The 21,489-nt window shown below is 38.3% G+C and overlaps 2 protein-coding genes across 3 annotated transcripts in view; one reads left to right on the forward strand and one right to left on the reverse strand.

Moving 5' to 3' along the window:
• Positions 1-4,079: 4,079 nt before the first annotated feature.
• The window catches only part of LOC121448623 (cytochrome P450 2J3-like), a 31,934-nt gene continuing 14,524 nt past the window's right edge, over positions 4,080-21,489 (forward strand). The window contains exons 1-4 of one of the 2 annotated variants that reach the window (XM_041652758.1): positions 4,080-4,483; positions 8,426-8,588; positions 18,604-18,753; positions 19,135-19,295. In XM_041652758.1, coding sequence (XP_041508692.1) covers positions 4,274-4,483; positions 8,426-8,588; positions 18,604-18,753; positions 19,135-19,295 — 684 coding nt within the window. In that variant the 5' untranslated portion in view covers positions 4,080-4,273. The remainder of the gene's footprint in view (positions 4,484-8,425; positions 8,589-18,603; positions 18,754-19,134; positions 19,296-21,489) is intronic. The other variant, XM_041652757.1, reaches the window with a different exon arrangement.
• On the reverse strand, positions 16,157-16,748 carry LOC121448625 (60S ribosomal protein L17-like). Its single transcript, XM_041652759.1, has one exon. It carries the CDS (start codon positions 16,732-16,734, stop codon positions 16,180-16,182), a length of 555 nt encoding a protein of 184 aa, XP_041508693.1. The 5' UTR covers positions 16,735-16,748; the 3' UTR covers positions 16,157-16,179.

Raw genomic sequence — 21,489 nt, forward strand, 5'->3', positions numbered from 1 at the left:
TTTTGGGGTTTACCAGTCAGCCCCATGTTAGGGAAATAAAACATGAGGAATTGTGGGGTCTGAAAAATGCAGGCCCATTTCCCACCTTATCTGACAGTCAGAGAGTCTGGGGAATAAAAAGGCTTAATCACACTTCCTGCATAGGAGATGGCAGACTGTCCCATTTTTTTGAAGTTTAGTAAACACGGTGCCATCCTGACAGGTGTTCAGAATATGCTAATGTGATTCTGCTCCTTTCATGGTAACTATGAAGTCACTTGGGGAGGAGGTGTTTTCAGCCTATGTGACCAAGTGTTGGCCTAGTAAACATGACTTGAGTCAACCTGCTACCTAGGCAACAGAAAGTTAATGAAGCCTTTTGTTACCTGCTCCCCCAGTTTACCTTTCATATAAAAGCTGTGGGGGAAAAAATGCAGGTGATTTTCAGGATTTGAATGATCCCTGAAAATCCTGTTATTGTCTTCTGGCTTGTGTTTTTCCCACCTACCCTGGCAAGAAGTGGTTTTTGTTGAGGCTGGTCTTGAACAGAACCTCCAAAACCTTTACTTAGAAAAGGGTTTGACGAATATTTCCAATGGAGAGAGTTTGTTATAATGGTGAAGGCATTGTACCAGAAGTATAAGGCTCACCCACTAGGCAATGGGAAGGCAGCCAGACCATGTTTCATCTTCACAAAAGAAGCAGACAGAGAAAACATGAGGTGGGGTCAAGCTAAATTAACTCAAATCCACCTAGAGTAACTTACTTCTCCTAGCAAGGGTCCACCTCTTAAAGGAGTCCTGAAAAACTCCAACCATTCATTCATACACACAAACACACACACACACACACACACACGCACGCACGCAAACTCACACGCACACATACACTTTAAATCAGGTGTGCCAAGAATAGCACTTTTGGAACATAGAATTTAGTGTTAACTGAATCCGTGTTCCTGGGCCACATGGTCACTCATACTTATGTCCAGAATAAACTGCATCCTACCCTTTGTGGTGAAATTTCTGCTTTGTGCCAACAGTTATAGTGCCCAGATGTGGAAGCCTCCGAAACAAACAATTTTTCACTGGATGAGACAGGCACCAATACGGATCCCCTTTATCCAAACTGCCAGTATTATTATCTCCTCATGTGGATTTTAGTGAATGCTTTCTGGGCTCTAAATTTCCTTGATTTGGTCAACAGTAAAAGAAATGTGGCTATTTTCAGATTCATATTTATCTATCATCCTCTGACCATGCCTCTTCATTCTTTATCTTCAAGAGGAGCAAAATCATTGTTCCAAAGAGATGTTTATGGCCTAGTTTAAGATAACAGCAAAGTAGAGAACATCCCACGCTAAGCTTAAAAATTGTCAAGGCTGCTTCCAATGGGAAGCTCTCTCACCTCCATTGGGACATCTTAGTCTCCCTTTGAGGAGCTCTCTTTCTCTTAAGCATCTTGCTTAAGTTTTCATTTGAAGATCTTTTTTACTATACCACAAGACAAAAGTCCTGATTTGGCATGAGTTGGGTACTAGAAAGTCTAGAGAAGCTCTCCAGGTGGCTATAGATGATGACAATGTACAACCATGTCTCTGTCCAAACTAAGGTTTGTAGCTGTTCATGCCAGAATCTGTCCTGAAGCTCTGTTGGGGAGTTTGCCTGACCACCACTCAGCTTTTCTTTCTTGCTAAGCATGGCTTGAAAGTTACCTTAGGTTCCCACTTACTGTTGTAAAGTACCACCGGCACCAAAGACAGAAGTCTAGACTCATCCAAATCCTATTCCTGAGTAGACGTAATAAAACATGCCTTTTCTAGGGGAGATCTTCATAATGTTTATGGTCCCAAATATACCAAGCCACTCTTGGCCTACAATAGAGTGACCCGAGACACAACGGAGGCTGCTTGAGAAAGCAGCACATTCCGAATTCAAATCACACTAGGATGGTCATTTCTCCCCTAAATTACTCAAGGGACTTTCTGCACCTTTGCTTCCCTTCATGTTCTCTCTGTTTTGTGGAAAGTTAATTGCTTAGATAAGGGAGACTCTACCTGCTTTCCCATTCCCATGACTTTCTGAGAAGGGGCTCACTCAAACGTTTAAGGCCAACATAGGAGAAATCAGACTCAATGCACTTTGATTTCTTAAGAGACTAAAACTTCGACTGTCTATAGACTTTGGACTGGATGAACATTAGGATCTTTTCATGGTAGGAAACTTAGCATATGTTCCTTAGAATATCAGTGGATGGAATCATTTCTGATCTATGGGGATACTAAGGATATCTAGACAGAAAAATAGCCACCTAAATATTGGTGGTGCCAGGTAAATATGGGACAGATCCTCTTTATGTAGACCAGGACAAAATACAGGTGAGATTGGTACTAAGCAGGGAGGTGATAGCTGGTCCATGATGCTATACTTCCAAATAGTTGCTCTTTCATGTAGATACACAAGCAGGTATGGGAAATGTAGTTCAGCCCCACTACAAATTAGAAGAGTAAATGTTCTTTCTATTTTTTTTAATGTAAAGTAGCATTGAGGTGGTAGCTTGCTTTATTTGTGATGACATTTCGTCACCATCACATCAGTTTTAAAATTAGAAAAGAATGTTGCCTTAAGTACATATGATAAACTTGACCTTTTGATCATTTTACTCAACCTTCCTCATATCTTAAAGTGATAGGAATATATGAGCTTTCTACTTGGTAATTATACTGAACATATCTGCATTGCATGTAACTGTGTCTAGTCTACAATAAATATGTTCACATGTGGTTTTCTTTCCACATAAAGACTAACAAATCCTGTGGCCATTTCAATTTTTTATTTATTTGCATTGAGTACTGCTATAGGCATATATATATATATATATACTGATATACATGTATATATGCATATATGTAGGATGCTCAATTAAACTGCACAAGTGCGTAATTATAAATGTGAGTGTGTGAGTTATTTTTAAAAGACTTGATGAATGTGCACTGCCTTATACAGGTAGGCTAAATATCTTCAAACTTATTAAAATGGTATTTGTGGTCTATTAAGTGTTTTATAAAAACCTTAATATGATATTTTTTATATAAAACACCATTCATTGGAATTGTAGGACTAATGTTTCCTTAAGTTATAAAATTTAAGGTTACACACATAATATTACACAAAACAGGCTATAATGAAAAAAATCATTTAAATTTTTATTTCAATTAACTAATGATCATGAGAAAAATAAGAACTATATGGTTTAAAATGCTTTATGTTAATCAGAATACCTCTTAGGAATATATCTTAGAAATTCTTATTAAAATGTCTTCAAAAATATCCTTAACACACACACACACACACACACACACACACATATATATATATATATGGTAAGAGAGGCTCTTACTGAACTGTAATACATGTAAAAAGGACAAATTTCTTTACAAAGATCTATTTTAAAATTTTCTTTTTCATGATTAGGATTTCGGGAGGAAGATGGAATCCCAAAAAACCAGTCACATTCAAAACCTAAGTATTTCAAAGTTTTTATCTCTTCCAATTTAAACTGGAGGAAAAACATTATTTTAAAACCAGGCTGTCAATGACTTCTCACCCTGCCTAAAACCTTATCACTGCTCAGGCTAAGTTCTGTGTCTTTAAAAATAAAGGTTTCTGCTTAATATTGGCTCATACTTTTAAGTGGATAAATTTGCAATTAGTAATTGCTTAGAGCTACGAAAATAAAACCAGATGGTGTAACCTTAAATAGAAGCTACAAAATAGATCTAAATAGAAGCTACAAAAACCCGATTTTAGAACAAGTAATCCACCTTCAGTTACAGCTATGTGTATCTATGTATTTTCTACAGGTACTTGCTTTTTATATCATGTACATAATACCAACGCAGTTTATAAGTAAGTGCAAGTTATAAAGACCAAATTACACCCAAATTCTTTTTAGCTCGTAGTGTGACTGTCATTAGAAGGGAAAAGCCACAACTCCAAATGTCTGTCTTGTCTGGTTAAGCTTGTAAGGGGGCAGGGCTGAGAGCTCTGAGCATAAGGGATAGGGCCCTGTGCTAATTGGAAGGCGTGGTTAAGACCTCTGCTCAGTGAGGGAAGGCTGGGGCTGAGAGTGCGGGGGCGTCTGTGCTCTCTGGGTCCTACGGCCTCCAAGTTGAACGGAGGGGTGTGATTGGTAGGAGACAGGAACAGATTTAGCTGAGATCTTTATAAAACGAGGAGCCCTGAGCCTCAGCTCAGACCCTCATTCCTCTTAAGAGTCTGCTGGGATAACAACCATGCTTGCAGCCGTGGTCTCCCTTGTGGCCGCCATCTGGGCAGCGCTCCATCTCAGGACCCTGCTGCTGGCTGCTGTCACCTTCTTGTTCCTGGCTGACTACCTCAAAAGCAGGCGCCCAAAAAACTATCCACCAGGGCCACGACGTCTGCCCTTTGTTGGCAACATGTTGCAATTGGACTTGGAGCAACCACATCTGGCAGTGCAGCAGGTAGGAAGGGACAATGTTGCCTGGGGGTGCAGTGACATAATCCTAATGCTAGACTGGCGACATCCGGGAACATGGGTGGGGGTGGGGTGGGCCTAGCTTAAAGGCTTATGCTCACGGTTGCGAATTTTAAGGCAAATAATTAACGTCTAAACATGCTCTTTTAAGAAATATGCAGATCAACAGGGCAGTGGTGGCGAATCTCTATAAATTTGATGCCTGCCTAGACTACAGACCGAGTTTCAAGGCAGCCATGGCTACACAGAGAAACCTAGAGAGAGAGAGACAGAGAGAGGGAGAAGAGACTGACTGAAGACTGAAGCTATTTAGGTGTTAGCTCTCTTTTACTAAGCCTTAGGCTTTTTTACACCCTCGCTTACTACTGATGCTCTCAGTTACTAAGAAAGCCACAATCAAGTCTCTATCTAGCTCCCCCAGGAGAGTGCCCATTTCTTCACTCAGTTCTGCAAGCTCTCCCATTAAGTTGGGAAATCTTTTCTGTATACACAGTGCATATTTAAGATTGCCAGGTCGTTTGAATCCTTAGCCATGTGACCATGTAATATCCCTCTTTATCCAGAGTAAATTTGTTTTGCCTGAATTTTCTCTGATGTCTTAAACACTGCAAGCCCCCTTTTGGTCAGTATGTGAAAGGCCTGTCAGTTCTTTTATTTTTACCTACGCATGATACTAGAATTGCATTCGTCTGGATTGCGTATACTTGGGAATGTTCTTATTATTCAAGTTTCATCATTAATTGGGACGCATCTGTTTACAACTTATATATAAGCATTAAATAAAATGTTTAATTTTTGCGGTTGTCTATTTGCTGTTTCCATTCTTTCATTTTTGGTTTTGATCTTCTAAGACTAGGAAGTTTCCACCATTTTTCAGGTGTTTTCTCATCTACACATATTCCTGTTTTCAGGACATTGGTGCACAGCCATGACATCTATGGTGCTGGGTCTTGCTGTTTGCCATCGGCTTTCTCTGTGCTGTGCATGGGAGAGCTGCCTCTCCCCTCTGCACTGCTTCTCTGCCAAGCTCTGCTGTGCAGATCTCCACAGAGGCCATGGTAGCTTTCTGTCCTCAGATCGATGCCTATTCTTCTTATCTTTCTTTTCTCTGTTAAGATTTGGAATAATTTTATAATAACCTGTTGGAAATATTTTTTTTCCATCTTACCAACATCTGTGCCATCTCAACAAAACTGAGGTTCTCTTGGGTCTTAGTGAATGAACGAAGCAATGTCAGACTGGGCATTTTGTGTAGTGTGCTGTAAGACTGATGCACACATTAGGTTCATATTTTACTTGTAAAGGTAACTTTAGAGGCTCAGAGTACTCACTTTTGTGAATGGCATTTCAAATGGAAATTTCAGAATAAATTTTATGAATCAGAATAACCACAGTTTGTGCTTGCCACGTCAGCCTCCACAACCTCAGGAGCATGAACTGGCAAGAAGGAAGATGGCTGCAAATTTCAGGGCCCCATCAGTATAGTGCAGCTGCAACTCACTATAGGAGAATGAACACCAGTGATCGTCCCATAATTGTCTCATAGGGAAGGGATGTATTTATTGCTGCAAAAGAAGGGTGGGAAACAGAATTCTCTCCATAGCAATTCAGCTGGAGAAGTCACAGTTCACCTCACAGGCTGAGCCTAAGAGACACATAGCAAGTGACAAGATGTCATAGATGAATCCCACCACTGTAACCCTCTGTAGGGTCCTATCCTAATGGTGCTTGATTTTATAAGCAAAAATGTTAAAAAAGATTTCTGACCTGTTGAGCCTCATTTTTCTCATTTTTCTCATATTTTGGCTAAAGAGAGTAAACTTTGGTTGGAGTTTTGCTTCTGGCAAATGATAGCATATGTTGCAATAGTAAAAAGAAATGTTTTTATTTTATCTTGTCAGGGTTAAAATATTTGCTCTATGTCGTGCTACACAGTCATATGAGGTTGGGTGATAAGTCTGGTGTCACAGCAATAGGGCATGGTTACACTGAGGCTGGAAACATTATGCCAGTTCAATAATTTTTTATTTCTTTAGTTTGTATTTCCTATAGGTTTACATTTTGATATCTTGTTATAAACAAATGAAGTTAAATGATATAACTTAGGAATGCTTAAATTTTAATCTTGCTTTTTTAAATAATTCACAAACTGATGCATGGCTTTTCCTTTGTGGTTTATGCCCCCTTCATTCAGACTCCATGATAAACACACATGGAGCAATTAGCAATCACCTCTTAGCATTCCATTTTCAGTTGTCAAGGAAAGGGGGAATCTGATTTTCCCCAGGTTGCTCATTGGGATAAAGACAAAATAAGGGCTTGAACATATATTATTTAACTCAATACAATAACTTAAAACATATATTCTAATAGAATATACTGGCCTATAATAACTAGATATATTTATTCACAGACTCATTCACTCAAGAAACACTAAACAAATGCTTGGCATGACAGGCACAAGACAGGACAGTCTATGGTCCAATGAGTCCTAAGGATTTTGCTAATCAATTCTGATATCATAAGAAATCTAGACGGATGGGCAGTTCTGGGCCTAGCCTTTGGTAGAATGATGTCACCAGTTGTGCTGTGCCTAGAAAGAATGTTTAGCAAGCGTCTAGTGAAGTAAAGGGATGGACATTTTAGATCAATTTAAGTGACATCATTGCAAACAGGATAAGGACAGTGAAGAAGCTGGGCTCCTTGTGTAGCACGTAGGAGCTGTACTTCCTGCCACATCATAGTCTCTTAGCTTTCTCTGTAGGAGTTCACAGAATTCTTACAAGAACATTACATAAATAAGAGAAAGTCTTGTCAGACTGAAGTGGGCTGTGATACACAACTTAGATATTAGTATGTACTTCAAGCCAGCTGTAACAATGGGACCCCAACATACAATGGTCCTGAATATGCCTCTTATGATCGTTGTATGTATAAAATTACTCAGTAAATTCCAAGTCACTGTTAAGATGTCTTCTATGAGTTGAAGCTCATTCCATTTTCTTTCTTTTCCTTTTTTTTTTCATCTTTTACATATTATCAGAGCAGACCCCTGAGAACCCAGGTCGATCTTTGCACATCAGCCAGGATTCTGTGACATGAATGCTGCATGAGCCCATCAGCACTGCCTCTGGGTTCTGCCCCTCCATCTTTTTGTTGCTTCCATTACCAGAGCCCTCTTCTAAATCACATTCTAATATTTAAAGAGCCACAGTTAATTTGCTATTGCTTCTGTTATCATAGCTATTTAAACAAAAAGCCATCAATAGATATTTTCAATTACTGTGAATTTCATGCATGCAGGTCATAGAGGTTGTTCAGTGGGTAAGGGCACTTGCTGAAATATTTGGTAACCTGAATTTGATCACCTGGACAAACATGGTAAGAGGAGAGAACAGACTCCCCAACGATGTCCATTGACATACTCATGTACAACACCACCCTTCACATACAACATATGCACACACACGCACACACACACACAAATAACAATGAATAAAATGATGTAAAAAAATTTTTTTTATTCTGTGATACCTACAGCAGACTCACACAGACACACCTGAGTCTTTACCAGGTGGGCATACACTTTTCTGCCTGTCCTAGACTGCAAAATGCCAGAGTTAGAGAATTTGCTTATTTATTGAAATCTATGTACTAAAATCTTCATATAGGGATACACTCTATAACATCATCCGCTCATTTATTCCTGTTAATGAATTTGTATTGGTATATCTCATTCTTAAAGTTGATTTGAGTTTAGGACATTTCAAAGAAAAGAAAATCAAAACCATTTCCACATACCAAGGTGTATCATTCACAGGGAAATAAAGACTTATCAATATGATTACAATTTGCTACACATATGCCTTCCATCCCTGGACAGAGAGATATGAACACACCCACCTCTAACTATTGAAATATGTTTCAGCTTGTGAAGAAGTATGGGAATGTTATGAGTCTGGATTTTGGGATCATGTCTTCAGTGATTATAACCAGTCTGCCTTTAATCAAAGAAGCCTTTACTCAACTGGAAGAAAACTTTATGAGTCGCCCTAAATTTCCTATTCACAAACATATTTTTAAGGAAAATGGTAAGTCTTTTATGTGTTGTTAGATATGCATTGTAATATTTATGATATATTAAAGGCATCTCTATGGCTTACTTATCCAACACTCCCATAAGCCAATACCATCATGAAATGCCACCATTAATGGGAGCTGGACATCACATTTCCTAAATGAAAGCACCCTTAAGATGGTTTATAGTGTGTCCTAGTAGAGACCGGGTAAAATCACGTTTGGAAAAACTAACTCTAGATGCTTTGATTGGAACTAACCACAGCCCCCAAACACAGCCAAGCACTGTGCTCCCTTTCATTTTCCCACATCAACCCTAGGAAAATGGATGTAAGTCAGATTTTCTTTTCTATTGCATCTTGCTTGTAGCCTCTAAGCTCCAGACCAAGATTATAATTTACTAGTATAAATACTTTATTTGTCATCAAATAAAGTCATAAGTTGAACACAGAATTTGAAATCTATTAATCCAACAAAACAGCATTTTATGTGCTTTCTAATTACTCTTTGAAATAATTATCAGTACCTTGTGATATTTGCTTTGAGAAACATAGTACTAGACATCTGTCTTAGAATTACTTTACAGTGATGAAATACCATGATTAAAGAGACTTTGGGAAGAAAAGGTTTATTTGGCTTATGGTCCTATATATGGCTGTTCATCATCAAAGGAAGTCAGGACAGAAACTCGAGGCAAGAACCTGGAAGCAGAAGCTGATGCAGAGGCCATGGAGGAATACTGCTTTCTGTCTTGGTCCTCGTGGATTATTCAGCCTGCTTTCTTATAGAAACCAGGACCAACAGCCCAGGATTTGCACTAACCACATGAGATAGACCCTCACACGCCAAACATTAGTTTAAAAAATTCCTACAGGCTTGCCTACAGCCCTATCTTATGTAGGCATTTTCTCAATTGAGACTCCCCCTTCTACAATAAATTTAGCTTGAGTCACATTGACATAAAACCAGCCAACACAGTGTAAGTTAATGCCAAGGATTAAAATAGTAAAGCAGTATTAATGCAGAAGGCTTTTAATCAGAGATATCTAAGATTGTATGAGGATTATGGGAAATCTTCTCTGAGTAAATGACATTTATTTAATGAAGTGAAAAATACTTAGTCAAGGGGATATAATATCATTGAAAAGACAAAAAGGAGAGATATCTTGAGGAATGGAAAGACATCCAATGTAGCAAGCATGGTATTTCAAGGACATAATAAACCGCTCTTGATACTTCTGAGTTCCATCAGAAAGAGCACAGGCAGTGTTTGCTAAATGTTGATTTTTATTCTAACAGCCAGGAAAACTTCTGAGTGGCTTTGAGCAGAGGAGATCTTACAATATCAGGTAGAGAATGGAGGAAAGACATTAACAAGTGTAGTTTGGACACTTTTATAAAACATAATGTAAATATCTGATATTTCCAATGGTCTTAGGTGACCCCTTTGAAATGTTTGTTCCACCCCCAAGAGGGTGGTGACCCACAAGTTAAGAACCACTTATCTAAAGGACCAGAAGTACTAGAATGGATCTAGAGATATTAAAAAGAAACTTGTTTTAGATATGAAGGGTGGGAGCTTACACACTCCAGATGCAAAACCACACTGTGAGTTAGCCCAGGGCAATGGCATTGAAGCCTTATAAACAGGCATGCTAGAGAAAAGCCAACATGACTCCATGATCTAGCTGCCAGGAGAGCAGGATGCTGAGAAAACTCCACCAGCAGTTTGGTGGCTAACCTTGGTTGTAACTTAACTGCATTTGGAATCAATTAAAATCCTAGAAACCGGGCAAACAAATGAGGAGTTTTGATTCATTGGAATTTTTGAGGGGAGAAGACCTACCCTAAACCATCACTTGAGATCAGAAGGCCCACCCTAAATTTGGGCCAAACCTTCTACTGACAGCCCATGAAAAAAGGAAGCTTTTGCCTTTTGCTTTCTTGCCCCCGCTGTCACTGGTAAGTTCAGCTATCCTGCTGATGAAAAATTCTTTCACTGGTATTAGAGTCTACTTTTTTAGGATTCCAGTGTATAAAGAAGACTAGCTGAGACATCCAGCCTCATAGATTAAATAATCATAGCTTTATTGGCCTTTCCATTAGAAGACAGTCATCTTTAGACTAGCTTATAAGTCACTTTACTAAATACCCTTTAATATCTCTTGATATTAAAGTAAAATCTAGTACTTCTAGATTTTTAGAGAAGTGGTTCTCAACTTGTGGGTCACCGCCCTCTTGGGGGTAGAATAAACCGTTCACAGGGGTCACCTAAGACCATTGGGAATACCAAATATTTACATTATGTTTCATAACAGTGTCCAAACTATACTTGTCAATTAGCAACAAAAATAATTGTATGGCTGGGGGTCATGACAACACGAGAAACTGTATTAAATGGTTACAGCATTAGGAAGGTTGAGAACCACTGTTTAAGAGATCTCTAACTAATTCAGACTGTGGTACCAGGAGTAGTAGTATTTAGCTTGCCATAGATAACAAGACATACATATACTAACCAAAAATGTGGATTGATTTGGGAATCCCCCCTCTGTATGCTGTGAATATGTTTTGTTACCATTAGCTAATAAAGAAGCTGTTTCAGCCCATGTTAGGGCAGAATAAAGTCAAGCAGGAAATCTGAGCAGAGATAAATAGAAAGAGTAGGCAGAGTCAAGGAGATGCCATGTAGCTGCCAAAGGAAAAAGATGCTAGAACCTTACCAGTAGGCCACAGTCTTGTGGCGATATACAGATTAATAGAAATTAGTTTATTTAAGATATAAGAGCTATCTAGGAATATTCTTGAGTCATTGGACAACAATGTTGTAATTAATATACTTTCTGTGTGATTATTCGGGTCTAGGGGGCTGGGAAACAAAAGAGGAGTCTCCACTTACAAAATGGTGCCCACTGTCTGGGGCATGGATCCACGTAAGACCTAAAAAAGGTGGAGAAAAAAAAGAGGGCTTCTAGACTGACAAAAATAGGAGCCAGTTTGTTGGTAGCTGCACATTTTTTTTTCAGATATGTTGTTTGCATGCCTCAAGCAGAGGAGCAGCTTCTTTAAGAGAAGGCTTTCTTATTCCTACTGACAGCATGAATGGCTCTTGATCCTTTGGGAGGTTGTTCTACAGAGCACTGAGGGTTTGCTTAATGGCAATATAGATCTGCTGTGTCCCTGGAGCTGGGGCAGTAAGCATGGCTCAAAGAGCTGTTGGTAAAAATACCTCTGCCATAAGAAAGGCCAAGAGAAGTGGAACCAGCATCTACAGCTGCTGCAACCAAGCTGCTTACCATTTTAAAAGCACTCCTGGTTCGAAAATGGTGATAGATACAAAATAAAGACAGATTTATATAGAAAGAATTCTCTGAATGGGTCATAGTGTGTTTAAAGAATGTATGTAGACTTGGGAGACAGAAGAGAAAAAGAGTATAGACATATAAAAAGAAAAATCATTTTAAAAATAAAGCAAAGTCTTTAAAGAGACAGTGTCATAGATTAAAGAAGTAAAGAAAATTAAGCCACAAAAAGATGGAATATACACAGAGATGTAGAGAGACACTTAAAAGAAATCCCACACTAGCTCAGAATTGAGAAAATAGATGGTTGTTTATTTAGGAGTAGACTCACAAATCAGAATTTTCTGCTTGAACAGAGATCAGAAACCAAAATCAGCAACCAGAACAGAGAGCCCAGAAAAGAGAGCCAACATATGACTTACATAATAGAAGAGGCCACGCCCCAATGGGCGAGTAACCACTGGCTGTAAGACTTCCTATGGCACCTCCCCCTTTTGTTTAAATAAGAGAGTTCTAAGCCTAATACAAAATTATTTACAATAAGAACAAATATATTCAATAATTATCTTATCCTAACTAGTATAATAAATAACTTGGTCAAGTCATGAGAAGAAAGTAACTACAACTATCTAGTCTTCATCCCCGTCGAAGTCCGAGAAAGAAAATAATATTACTTGAGTAAACAGGAAGTGCATTCAAGTAACTTCCAAAATGTGCAACAAATGACAGAGACAATTGGCTATCTGGGCAATCACCCAAAGTCTCATTTGCAACATTGAAGCAATCAACTTTGTCTAAGGCCTAGAATAACTGATGTACCATTTTCAGAGGTAGGAAATTTTTCAAAACCTTATCCTGTCTTGGCAGGATTTGACAGTCCTGCTTATCCATTTCTGGATATCATGTATCTTGTCAGTGGTTGAGGCATAGGTGTTTCTTTGCCCAAAGGCAAGTTTTGCCAAGAAGAAAACAAGCTCCAAGTGGAGTGTCTTTAGTGCTCAACATCCTCTCAGGAATAGATCGGTGCTGCCAGGAGCAATTGTGTCTCACTTCAACAGAACCCTAAATTAGTTAAATGCCAAGGGATGGTTGATTCTTCAATATGGTGAGCATCTAGTTGCTCTTATACCAGCTGTTCTAAAGCCTGCAACTTATCTTCAGCTAGAGGCCATTGCTTAACCCATATTGGTTTCTCAGTTAACCATTTTAAAGGTAGGTCTGTTGGTTCATCTAAAGGTTTGCTAGTTGCTTAATTTTCTTGTACAGCCTGAATGGCTGGTGACCTTTGTGTATTCTAATATTCTTCTCAGAATTATGAGTTCCTGGGAAGCAGGAATGTTAATCTGGGTATTCCATTGTTGCACTAGGTCACAACCCCATAAATGTACTACAATATTAGCCACATATGGCCTCAGCTTCCCTTTCTGACTTTCTAGCCCAATACAGTCAACCCATCTCATGCTTGAGATATGGTTCCAATTCCTAGAAATTGATTATCTGTCTCTTGAAGAGGCCAATTTGGACACCAAGATTCCGGAGTAATGATACTCACATCCACACCTGTGTCTATCAAACCAACAATTATAATGCCATTTATATGCACTCTTAGCTTTGGTCTTTGATCATTTACTGAAGCCTGCCAGAATATACATTTCCTATTTCTTTTGGAATTTTTGACTTATCTTCCATGTTTATGGCATCATCTAGAACAGTATGGTCTTTTACAGAAGGCTCTGGATTTTTTAATGTTCCTGGCGAGACATGCCCTCCACAGTGACTGGGAATGCCTGGGCCACTTCAAGGAGTTTCCTGATGGTATTGGGTTGCCTTGTCTGTCCATCATTGATCTGTATTCTTTGATCCAATGTCAGTATTTACCATACCACCTACAAATATCTGAAGGCTAAGTCCTCCTATTCTTGCCATTCCCAGAGGAGATGAGGAGATATTATTGATAGGAATTGCTTGTCTACAATCCCTTCTCAGATGTCCTATTCTATCACAATTAAAACATTTGACATTTTGATGTCTCCTCATTTCTTTGGAAATTGCTTCTCCTACCCAAGATTCAATATTATAGTCAAATGTCTCAATGTTCATTGTATGCAGGATCCATTCATCTATAGGTGCTTATCTAACCTTTAGGCCCAAGTATCTTTTTGCATTCTAAGTTGGCATTTTCAAAAATCAGATATTCAATAAGTACTCATCTAGCACCTGGAGCTGTTACTCCTATTTGTACAGCCTTCGTTAATCTTTGTAAGAAGTCAGTAAAGAGTTCTCTCTGGCCCTGTTTAACCCTGGTATATGATTCAATTCATTTTCCTAGTTCTTGTATTCTGTCCAAAGCATTTAAGGCTGCTTGGTGGCATAGGGACAAGATTTGTTCATCGTAAAGAGCTTGAACCCGTGGGTAAGCATAAAGGCCTTCACCCAGAATTTGATCTTGTGAAGTCTTAAGGCCTTTTGCTTTTCCCTGTTGTTCCAAAATTTTTGCTTCTTCTTTGAAAAAAATTTTAAACATTAATTGAGGTCCATCATCCAGGACTGCTGAAACTAATTGTCATGTGGGGTGGCTTTAATGCTAGAAGATCATGACTTTAGCATCTCCTTAACAAATGAGGAATGCAAGCCACAAGTTACAACAGCTTGCTAAATTTCTTTTAGATCATTCATTTCTATAGGTATCCATCCACCTTTTTTGGATCCTTTTGGGCCTTTAGAAGTTGATGCTTTGTCAGAGCAAAATAGAGGGTATAAAGCTAAAACCCTGGGTAAGTACTCTCTGACAGCTACTGGTGATGTTGAATCCTGCTCTTGTGCCCCCTTTCTCTGTTCATCAGCTCCAATAATTTCCTCAATTATTTCAAATCTTTTTATTATTATTTTTTGTAAAGCCTGAATTTCCTGGCCTATGTATATTTCTAGTGATTTCATTGAGGCACCTAGCCTCTGGTCTTCATTCTGCACATCTGATTCCAAGGTCTAAAGTTTCTCCTTTAAAGATAACATCTCATTCTTGGACATTACTTGAATAGTGTGCAGATTGCCATCCTGGAGAGACAGCCTATCTGCTGAACTTAACATAATTTATTAATAAATTATGATTATCAAATTCAATAGTATGAATTCTTTCAGATAACTTCTTAGTACTCTTAGTATGTATTCAATTTTGTCTATAAAATTAATGTTATCCTTTTTAATAGTATTAATTTTTTGAGGCAACTTTTGATTTTTGATGGTATTAATCCTGTCAACAAGCTGTTCATTATTAGTCTGTAAAGACTGTATCATTCCTAAAAGTGCCATATTCTTTCTTAATGATAGAATATGGAGAAGAAAACTGAATCCCAATATTCAATAAATTGAAGTATCACCATAGCCATATAAACCTCACAGAATACAATCCATAGTATTTGCAAAAAAATTACTAAAAGTTTCAATATTAACGCAATCTGTCACATTGATTTATTAATTACCTGTTGTGAGATCTGGCAAATTGTTTTAGGTGTAATAATCTTTATTGATCTAGTAGATATCGTGGTTGCAGATTTACGGTGGCAACAGGAACAGTCTTGAGCTGCTATAGTTTCTGAGCTGCTTTAGTTTCTAGCCTTGGTACTGGTTAAATGCTGAGAAATATGCTTTGCTTGACAAATTAAAAGCAACTAAATCAATTCCATACGTGGAGCAAGAAACCCAGAACTCATGGGCAGGGAGCAGAAACGGGAAGCTGCACAACTCATCACCCTGCAAGGAACCACGCCAGGGAATGCGGCAGTCGTGCATGTGCTTGGGAAAATTTTCAAGTTGCCACACACAATAAACTCTGCTGCGGTGGGGATTCTACAAAAACTGCTTGAGTAAAAGCAAGCCAAGCAGGCAGATTTGGGAGACTGTCTGGGCTGTGGACCAGCGAGGCCATCAGTGCGTCCACCCAGGAGGCGTGGAGTCCAATTGCACATGGGTGCCAAATTTGAAAGGATGCTTAAAAGAAATCCCACACTAGCTCAGAATTGAGAAAATAGATGGTTATTTATTTAGGAGTAGACTCACAGATCAGAATCCTCTGCTTGAACAGAGATCAGAAACCAAAATTCACAACAGGAACAGAGAGGTTGGAAGAGTATGGAGACATACTCTACGTCAGCTTACATAGTATAAGAGGCCACGCCCCAATGGGCGGGTAACCATTGGCTGTAAGACTTTCTACAGCACAGAGAGTCTGGATTATGTATATTATTGTGTTTTCTTTGAATTTCTTTTTTTTTTTACTTATATCTGCATTTATTTCATGTTGAATTTATTCCCGTGCCATAAGTTTTTGTTTCTTCAGTTTCTTCTGGGATATCTTTTTCTTCTGTGCAACCTCCTCTTCTGGCTTTGGAACAATCTGTTCCTTTTCAGTGAGGATCATCTCGATGTGGCAGGGGGAGCTCATGTATGGGTTAATCTGGCCATGAGCTCTGTAAGTTCGTCGGCGCATCTTAGGTGCTTTGTTCACCTGGATGTGCTCAATGACCAGAGAGTCCACATCTAAACCCTTCAGTTCAGCATTGCTCTCTGCATTTTTCAGCATGTGCAGCAAAAATTCTGCACTCCTTTTTGGCCACCGACCCTGTGTCCAGCCCCACGGTTTGGCCTGGGCGCACCTACCAACTCCACCATTGTACCGTCGGAATGGCACACACTGCTTCTTCAAAGTGACATCTTTCAGATACTTGGTGGCTTTTCGGATATGCATACCCTTGATGGCCTGGGCCGTTTCACGGGTGTTCTTAAAGTGAACCCGAAGGTTTGATCCTCTCGATTTGCATGATTTTGTTGGGTTTTCTGGGTCAAGAGAGTAGCGAACCATCTTCACGGGTCACCTCTGGCCGCTTCTTCTTTGAATTTTTTAACTGCAGAGAGACATTTGATACTGGAACCTAATAAGTTAAGCCAACATAAATATATCTTAATTTTACACTTTAGTTCTAGGGATATGTTGTTTTGGAAAAGAGGTTCTGCTTTTGTTTCCATAGAAGATGAGAACCTGTGGGTTCCTTTCAGTCTAATGTGGTTTGTGGAACAAGACCCCCTGAAAGTCTCTATGAACCCTAAAAATACTTTGTCCAACAAACAGAAGGAAGCAGTTTGGAGAAAACAATGTCCAAATTCCCAAATGATTGTTTATAAATATTTGTTTTTATTTAAAGGGGGGTATGATATAGAGATGAATACTTTGCATTGGTATTCATTTAAGGTCGATTTTGTTACACTGTGTATATGTATTTCTGCTCTTGTTTAAGGTATTACATTTTTGTTCAGCTCATTTAAAAATGTAATATATAATTAAGAAATACAGATTAATATGTAGTCATCTACAATAATCAAACTTTTAGTCATGTTAGCTTTTCTAGATATACAGAGATATAGTTCAGTTAGATAGATAACTTTCAACACTTCAAGACCTATGGAATATGGCATTTAAAAGGTTTTAAGAACTTAAACTTTTCTCAACAGTGGGACATATCTGCTTCTGGCAGTATCAATTACTTCAGAGAGATTAATGGGCATTGAAGAAATGTATTATTTAATTTGCCTTCCGTGTGACAAAGCTAGCCATTTGAGTAAGAAACTGTTCTTTCCTGGACTACTTGATGGTATGCTGTATGAACTGGACATTCAGGACCCACAGAAAAGTGACTGCTGAGCTTTCCAAAAGATGGAATGATCCTTTAGGGTTCCTGCTTCACAGAAGAAACTGCCAAGACATTCTGCAAGACACGGAAAAAAAGCAACTGATGAAAATTGTCATTAGAACGCAGAACAGATCTTCAAATTCCCTGCTTCACTGAAAAGTCTGCCAGATATTATGGGCCTGTAGGCTGAAGATAGATAACCCAACATTACAGAAGCACTTTGGCAGACTGTCCATTCAGAGAGATGTCTCTGTCAATTCTAGAATTTTGGAAGTTGCTTACAATGCCCTTCTCATTTACTTAGGTAATAGTATATTCTTCTGGGGTCTATGAAGAGTTCAATATACATAGTTATTATTTTTATTAGTTATGATAAAAGATAAATTAGATATAAAACTTTAGATTCAACTGGGTAGTTGAGGCCCATGCCTTTAATCCCAGCACTCGGGAGGCAAAGACAGGTGGATCTCTGTGAGTTCAAGGCAAACCTGGTCTATAAGAGCTAGTTCCAGAACTGGCTCCAAAACTACAAAAAAAAAACCTGTCTTGAAGAAGCAAAAATAATAATAATAATAATAATAATAATAATAATAATAATAATAATAATATAGAATAAACAATAGAGTATTTTCTTTAATTAGTCAAATGTAGATGAACTAAATATTATAACTATAGTTCTTGCTTGACAACTATTTTGTATATATAATCATGCTGTGTACCTAGTTCCCTTAAAAAATGTACTTTATCCTTGCATCTCATTTTTCTACCCATTGTAATAGATCTGGAATGTTCTGATAATAAGCCTTTCGATTTCCTAAGAGTATTAAAGTAAATAATATATTAGAAATATTGACTAAACTGTGGTGTTGCAAGTCACCAGGAGATGCTAGCCACTTTGCTCCTTGTTTTGTGATATTCTCTCTCCTTAGACAGCTGTCAAGTCCATTATTGGCTCTTCTCCTTTCCATCTGTTGGCCATTCTGTTTGTTAGATATTTTTAAACTAGAATCACAATGTCATAATGCTGAATTGCTTGTTTCCAGGATTGGTCTTCGCCAGTGGCCAAACATGGAAGGAGCAGAGAAGGTTTGCCCTGATGACCCTGAAGAATTTTGGAGTGGGAAAGAAGAGCATAGAGCATCGCATACAGGAAGAAGCTCGACACCTTGTAGGGGCCATGAAAGAGGAGAAAGGTGGGCATTCCACAGGGCAGGTGTGGGTGGCTGTGGCCCTTTCATGCATTGAGCAGATTCTTCCTAAATGTCTAAGTGCTTGGCTTGGCGTCTGCCCTATGCTGAGTACTGAGGATAGAGCAGTGAACATTTAGCCATGACCTTACCCCTGGAGTTCTGAAACTAAGTACACAAACAGTCATGAGACACACTGCTGCACCTAAGGCCTGGTCATCAGTCTGACTTCACAGATACTGACAGATTTTTTTGGTATATGTTAATCTCATAGCAAACTAACCCAGAGCCTCTTACATGGCTCTCTGTTATTAATCTTTCTCTGTCATATGAAATTAACAAACCAGTATCTTTGAAAGATGCATCTTTTTCTTTATTCATCTTCAGGGCAGCCTTTTGACCCTCACTTGAAGATCCACAATGCTGTTTCCAATGTCATTTGTGCCATCACCTTTGGTGAGCGTTTTGATTACCATGACGAGCAGTTTCACGACCTGCTGAGGTTACTGGAAGAGGCCATGTATTTGGGTTCCTCAATAATGGTCCATGTAAGTATTCTGATTTCCTTTATTTTGGGAGAAAAATTGGACTGGGGCTAATTCAAGTACAAGTAGGCTCTTTCTTTTGGTTCCCGGCACTTTTTGAAGCTAAAACATAATGTCTTTTAATTGAGTTTGGTACAAATTAATCTGCTGATTTAGAAGTATTTAATAAGAAAACTTACTGTGTACAAAATGCTTCTGATATTTTAATGAAGTTCCAACATTTATGTGGTAGCCATGCGTGTCCAAATGCTTCTCTTTTCTACGTATGAAGATCTTATTGCTGACTTTGACTTTATTTCTCTCTTGCCACTTCACACGTCACATGCAAACTACAAGCATACTTTCTAGCTATAATCCTGTGTACGTGCCTCTCTTTATTAACCTGTTGTCATTGTTTATTAATCTTTTCTCAGTGGTTAGACATCCAGTTGTTTCTAAGCTAAAGTTTGTATTAATAACACTGTCGTGAATATTTTAATTGTTCATGCTGCCACATCCACTCATTTTTCTTGTGTTTTTATTTAGACATAAATCTTTACCCCCCATGTTGTTGGGTTGTGTGTCCCTGTGCTCATTCCTATACAAATGTTCCTCTTAGAATTGCCTTGCCTCTCTCAGAAATGATCTGGTAGGTTGAACTTTCATCTTTATTTGGTTCTAGGAGCTTGACAGTTTTTTCCAAATTTTTTCAATGAGGTATGGCCATTCAACAATTTATTAGTCTATGTGTTTATATAGTTTCTGTAGTGTTTCTTGCTATTGATTTTTTAAATTTTTTATTGCACTATAGTCTATTTGGATATAACAAATTATTTCATTCTTTTGTATTTGCTAAGATTTGGGTCTTACTTTAGAGGAAAATTCCAGGTGCAGCTAAGAAGCAAATATTCTTGGTTTCATTAGGATGGTATACTCTTTTGATGTCTGTTAAGTGTATTTGGTTCATGCAGTTTAGCTCTGAGGTTTCTCTGTTGGATTTTGGTTGGGATAACCGATGCAGGAATGGGAATGGAGTACTGACATTACCATAATTATTTCATGAGAATCTGTCTGAACTTCAGATTCATTGTTATTTGTCTTATGAAATTAGGAGTCACAAATTATGATGCATGCTTATTTACAATTGTTCTAACTGATGAATTGTTCCTCTTATGAACAGGTAGTGGCTTTCTTTATCTCCTCTAGCTAATTTTGTTTTAACATCAGAATAGCTTGTTTCCAGTTTCTGTTTGCTTCCTATATTATTTCAGGTTATTATGGAGAGAGGTTGATTAGTCATGGTAATTCCATCAGTTTTATTATTTTTTTTCTGGCTGCTTAGATTATTTGTTTTTTTACTTTCCATCAACTATTATTAAGCATTTGCTTCTTTACTGTGCTAGACACGATAGATTCCTTCCTGGCCCTTCTTTATCCAGCTGTTCTCATACCATTTATTCTTCCCTGTGTTCTCATGATTGAGACTCATCTTTCTTCCTTCTCTGTGTTCAGCTCTCACTTAAGTATCTTCTTCAGGGCTGTCATGATGGTCATTTCAGCCATTACATGTCAGTGAGAATATTTCCATTAGAACTTAATTTTTGAAATTTAATTACATCTCTGTTGGGGGTGAGCATGTGGGTGTCAGGCTTGTGCAGCCAACATTTTTACTAATTGCACCATCTCCTTTAAAATATAAATATTGCTGCTTTCCTTTACAGTTTTGATGGAGATGTTCTGATTTACTCATGTTTATTTGGGGATCTAAATGACTCCAGTATTTGAACGTCTTTTCATTTCTCTGTCTTGGGAAACTTTCTCCTGTAATTCACTGAATTCCTTTTCCATCCCTTTACTTTTTTGCTCAGCTTCTGAAATAAAGTCCTGCGCATTCCTAGGTCTCTTGATCATATGACAGTTCTTCATTCTGCCTGTGGTTATTATTTCTGTTCTTTGTTGCTGCTCTTGGAGTGCAGCTTCTCATCAGCAGTTCTCCCTTCCGGATCTTCTCTTGGGTGGAGACTGTTGTTGGTGTTTTCCACTGTGGTTTTTTGTTTGTTTTATCTCATTTTGTCTTGTTTTCATTTTTGATTCAACTTTAAAGTTGCCTTCTATTTGTTTGTTGTTTGTTTTTAAAAATCTCAGTTTCCTTGCTGTATTTTTTTCTGTTCTGCCCAGTTTTCATCTCTGTGCTGCCTCTCTCCTCCCTTCCCCTGTT

Source organism: Microtus oregoni, unplaced genomic scaffold, assembly GCF_018167655.1.
Source record: "Microtus oregoni isolate MIOR12 unplaced genomic scaffold, Mior012 000005F_ref0000423, whole genome shotgun sequence".
Classification (NCBI taxonomy): Eukaryota; Metazoa; Chordata; class Mammalia; order Rodentia; family Cricetidae; genus Microtus; species Microtus oregoni.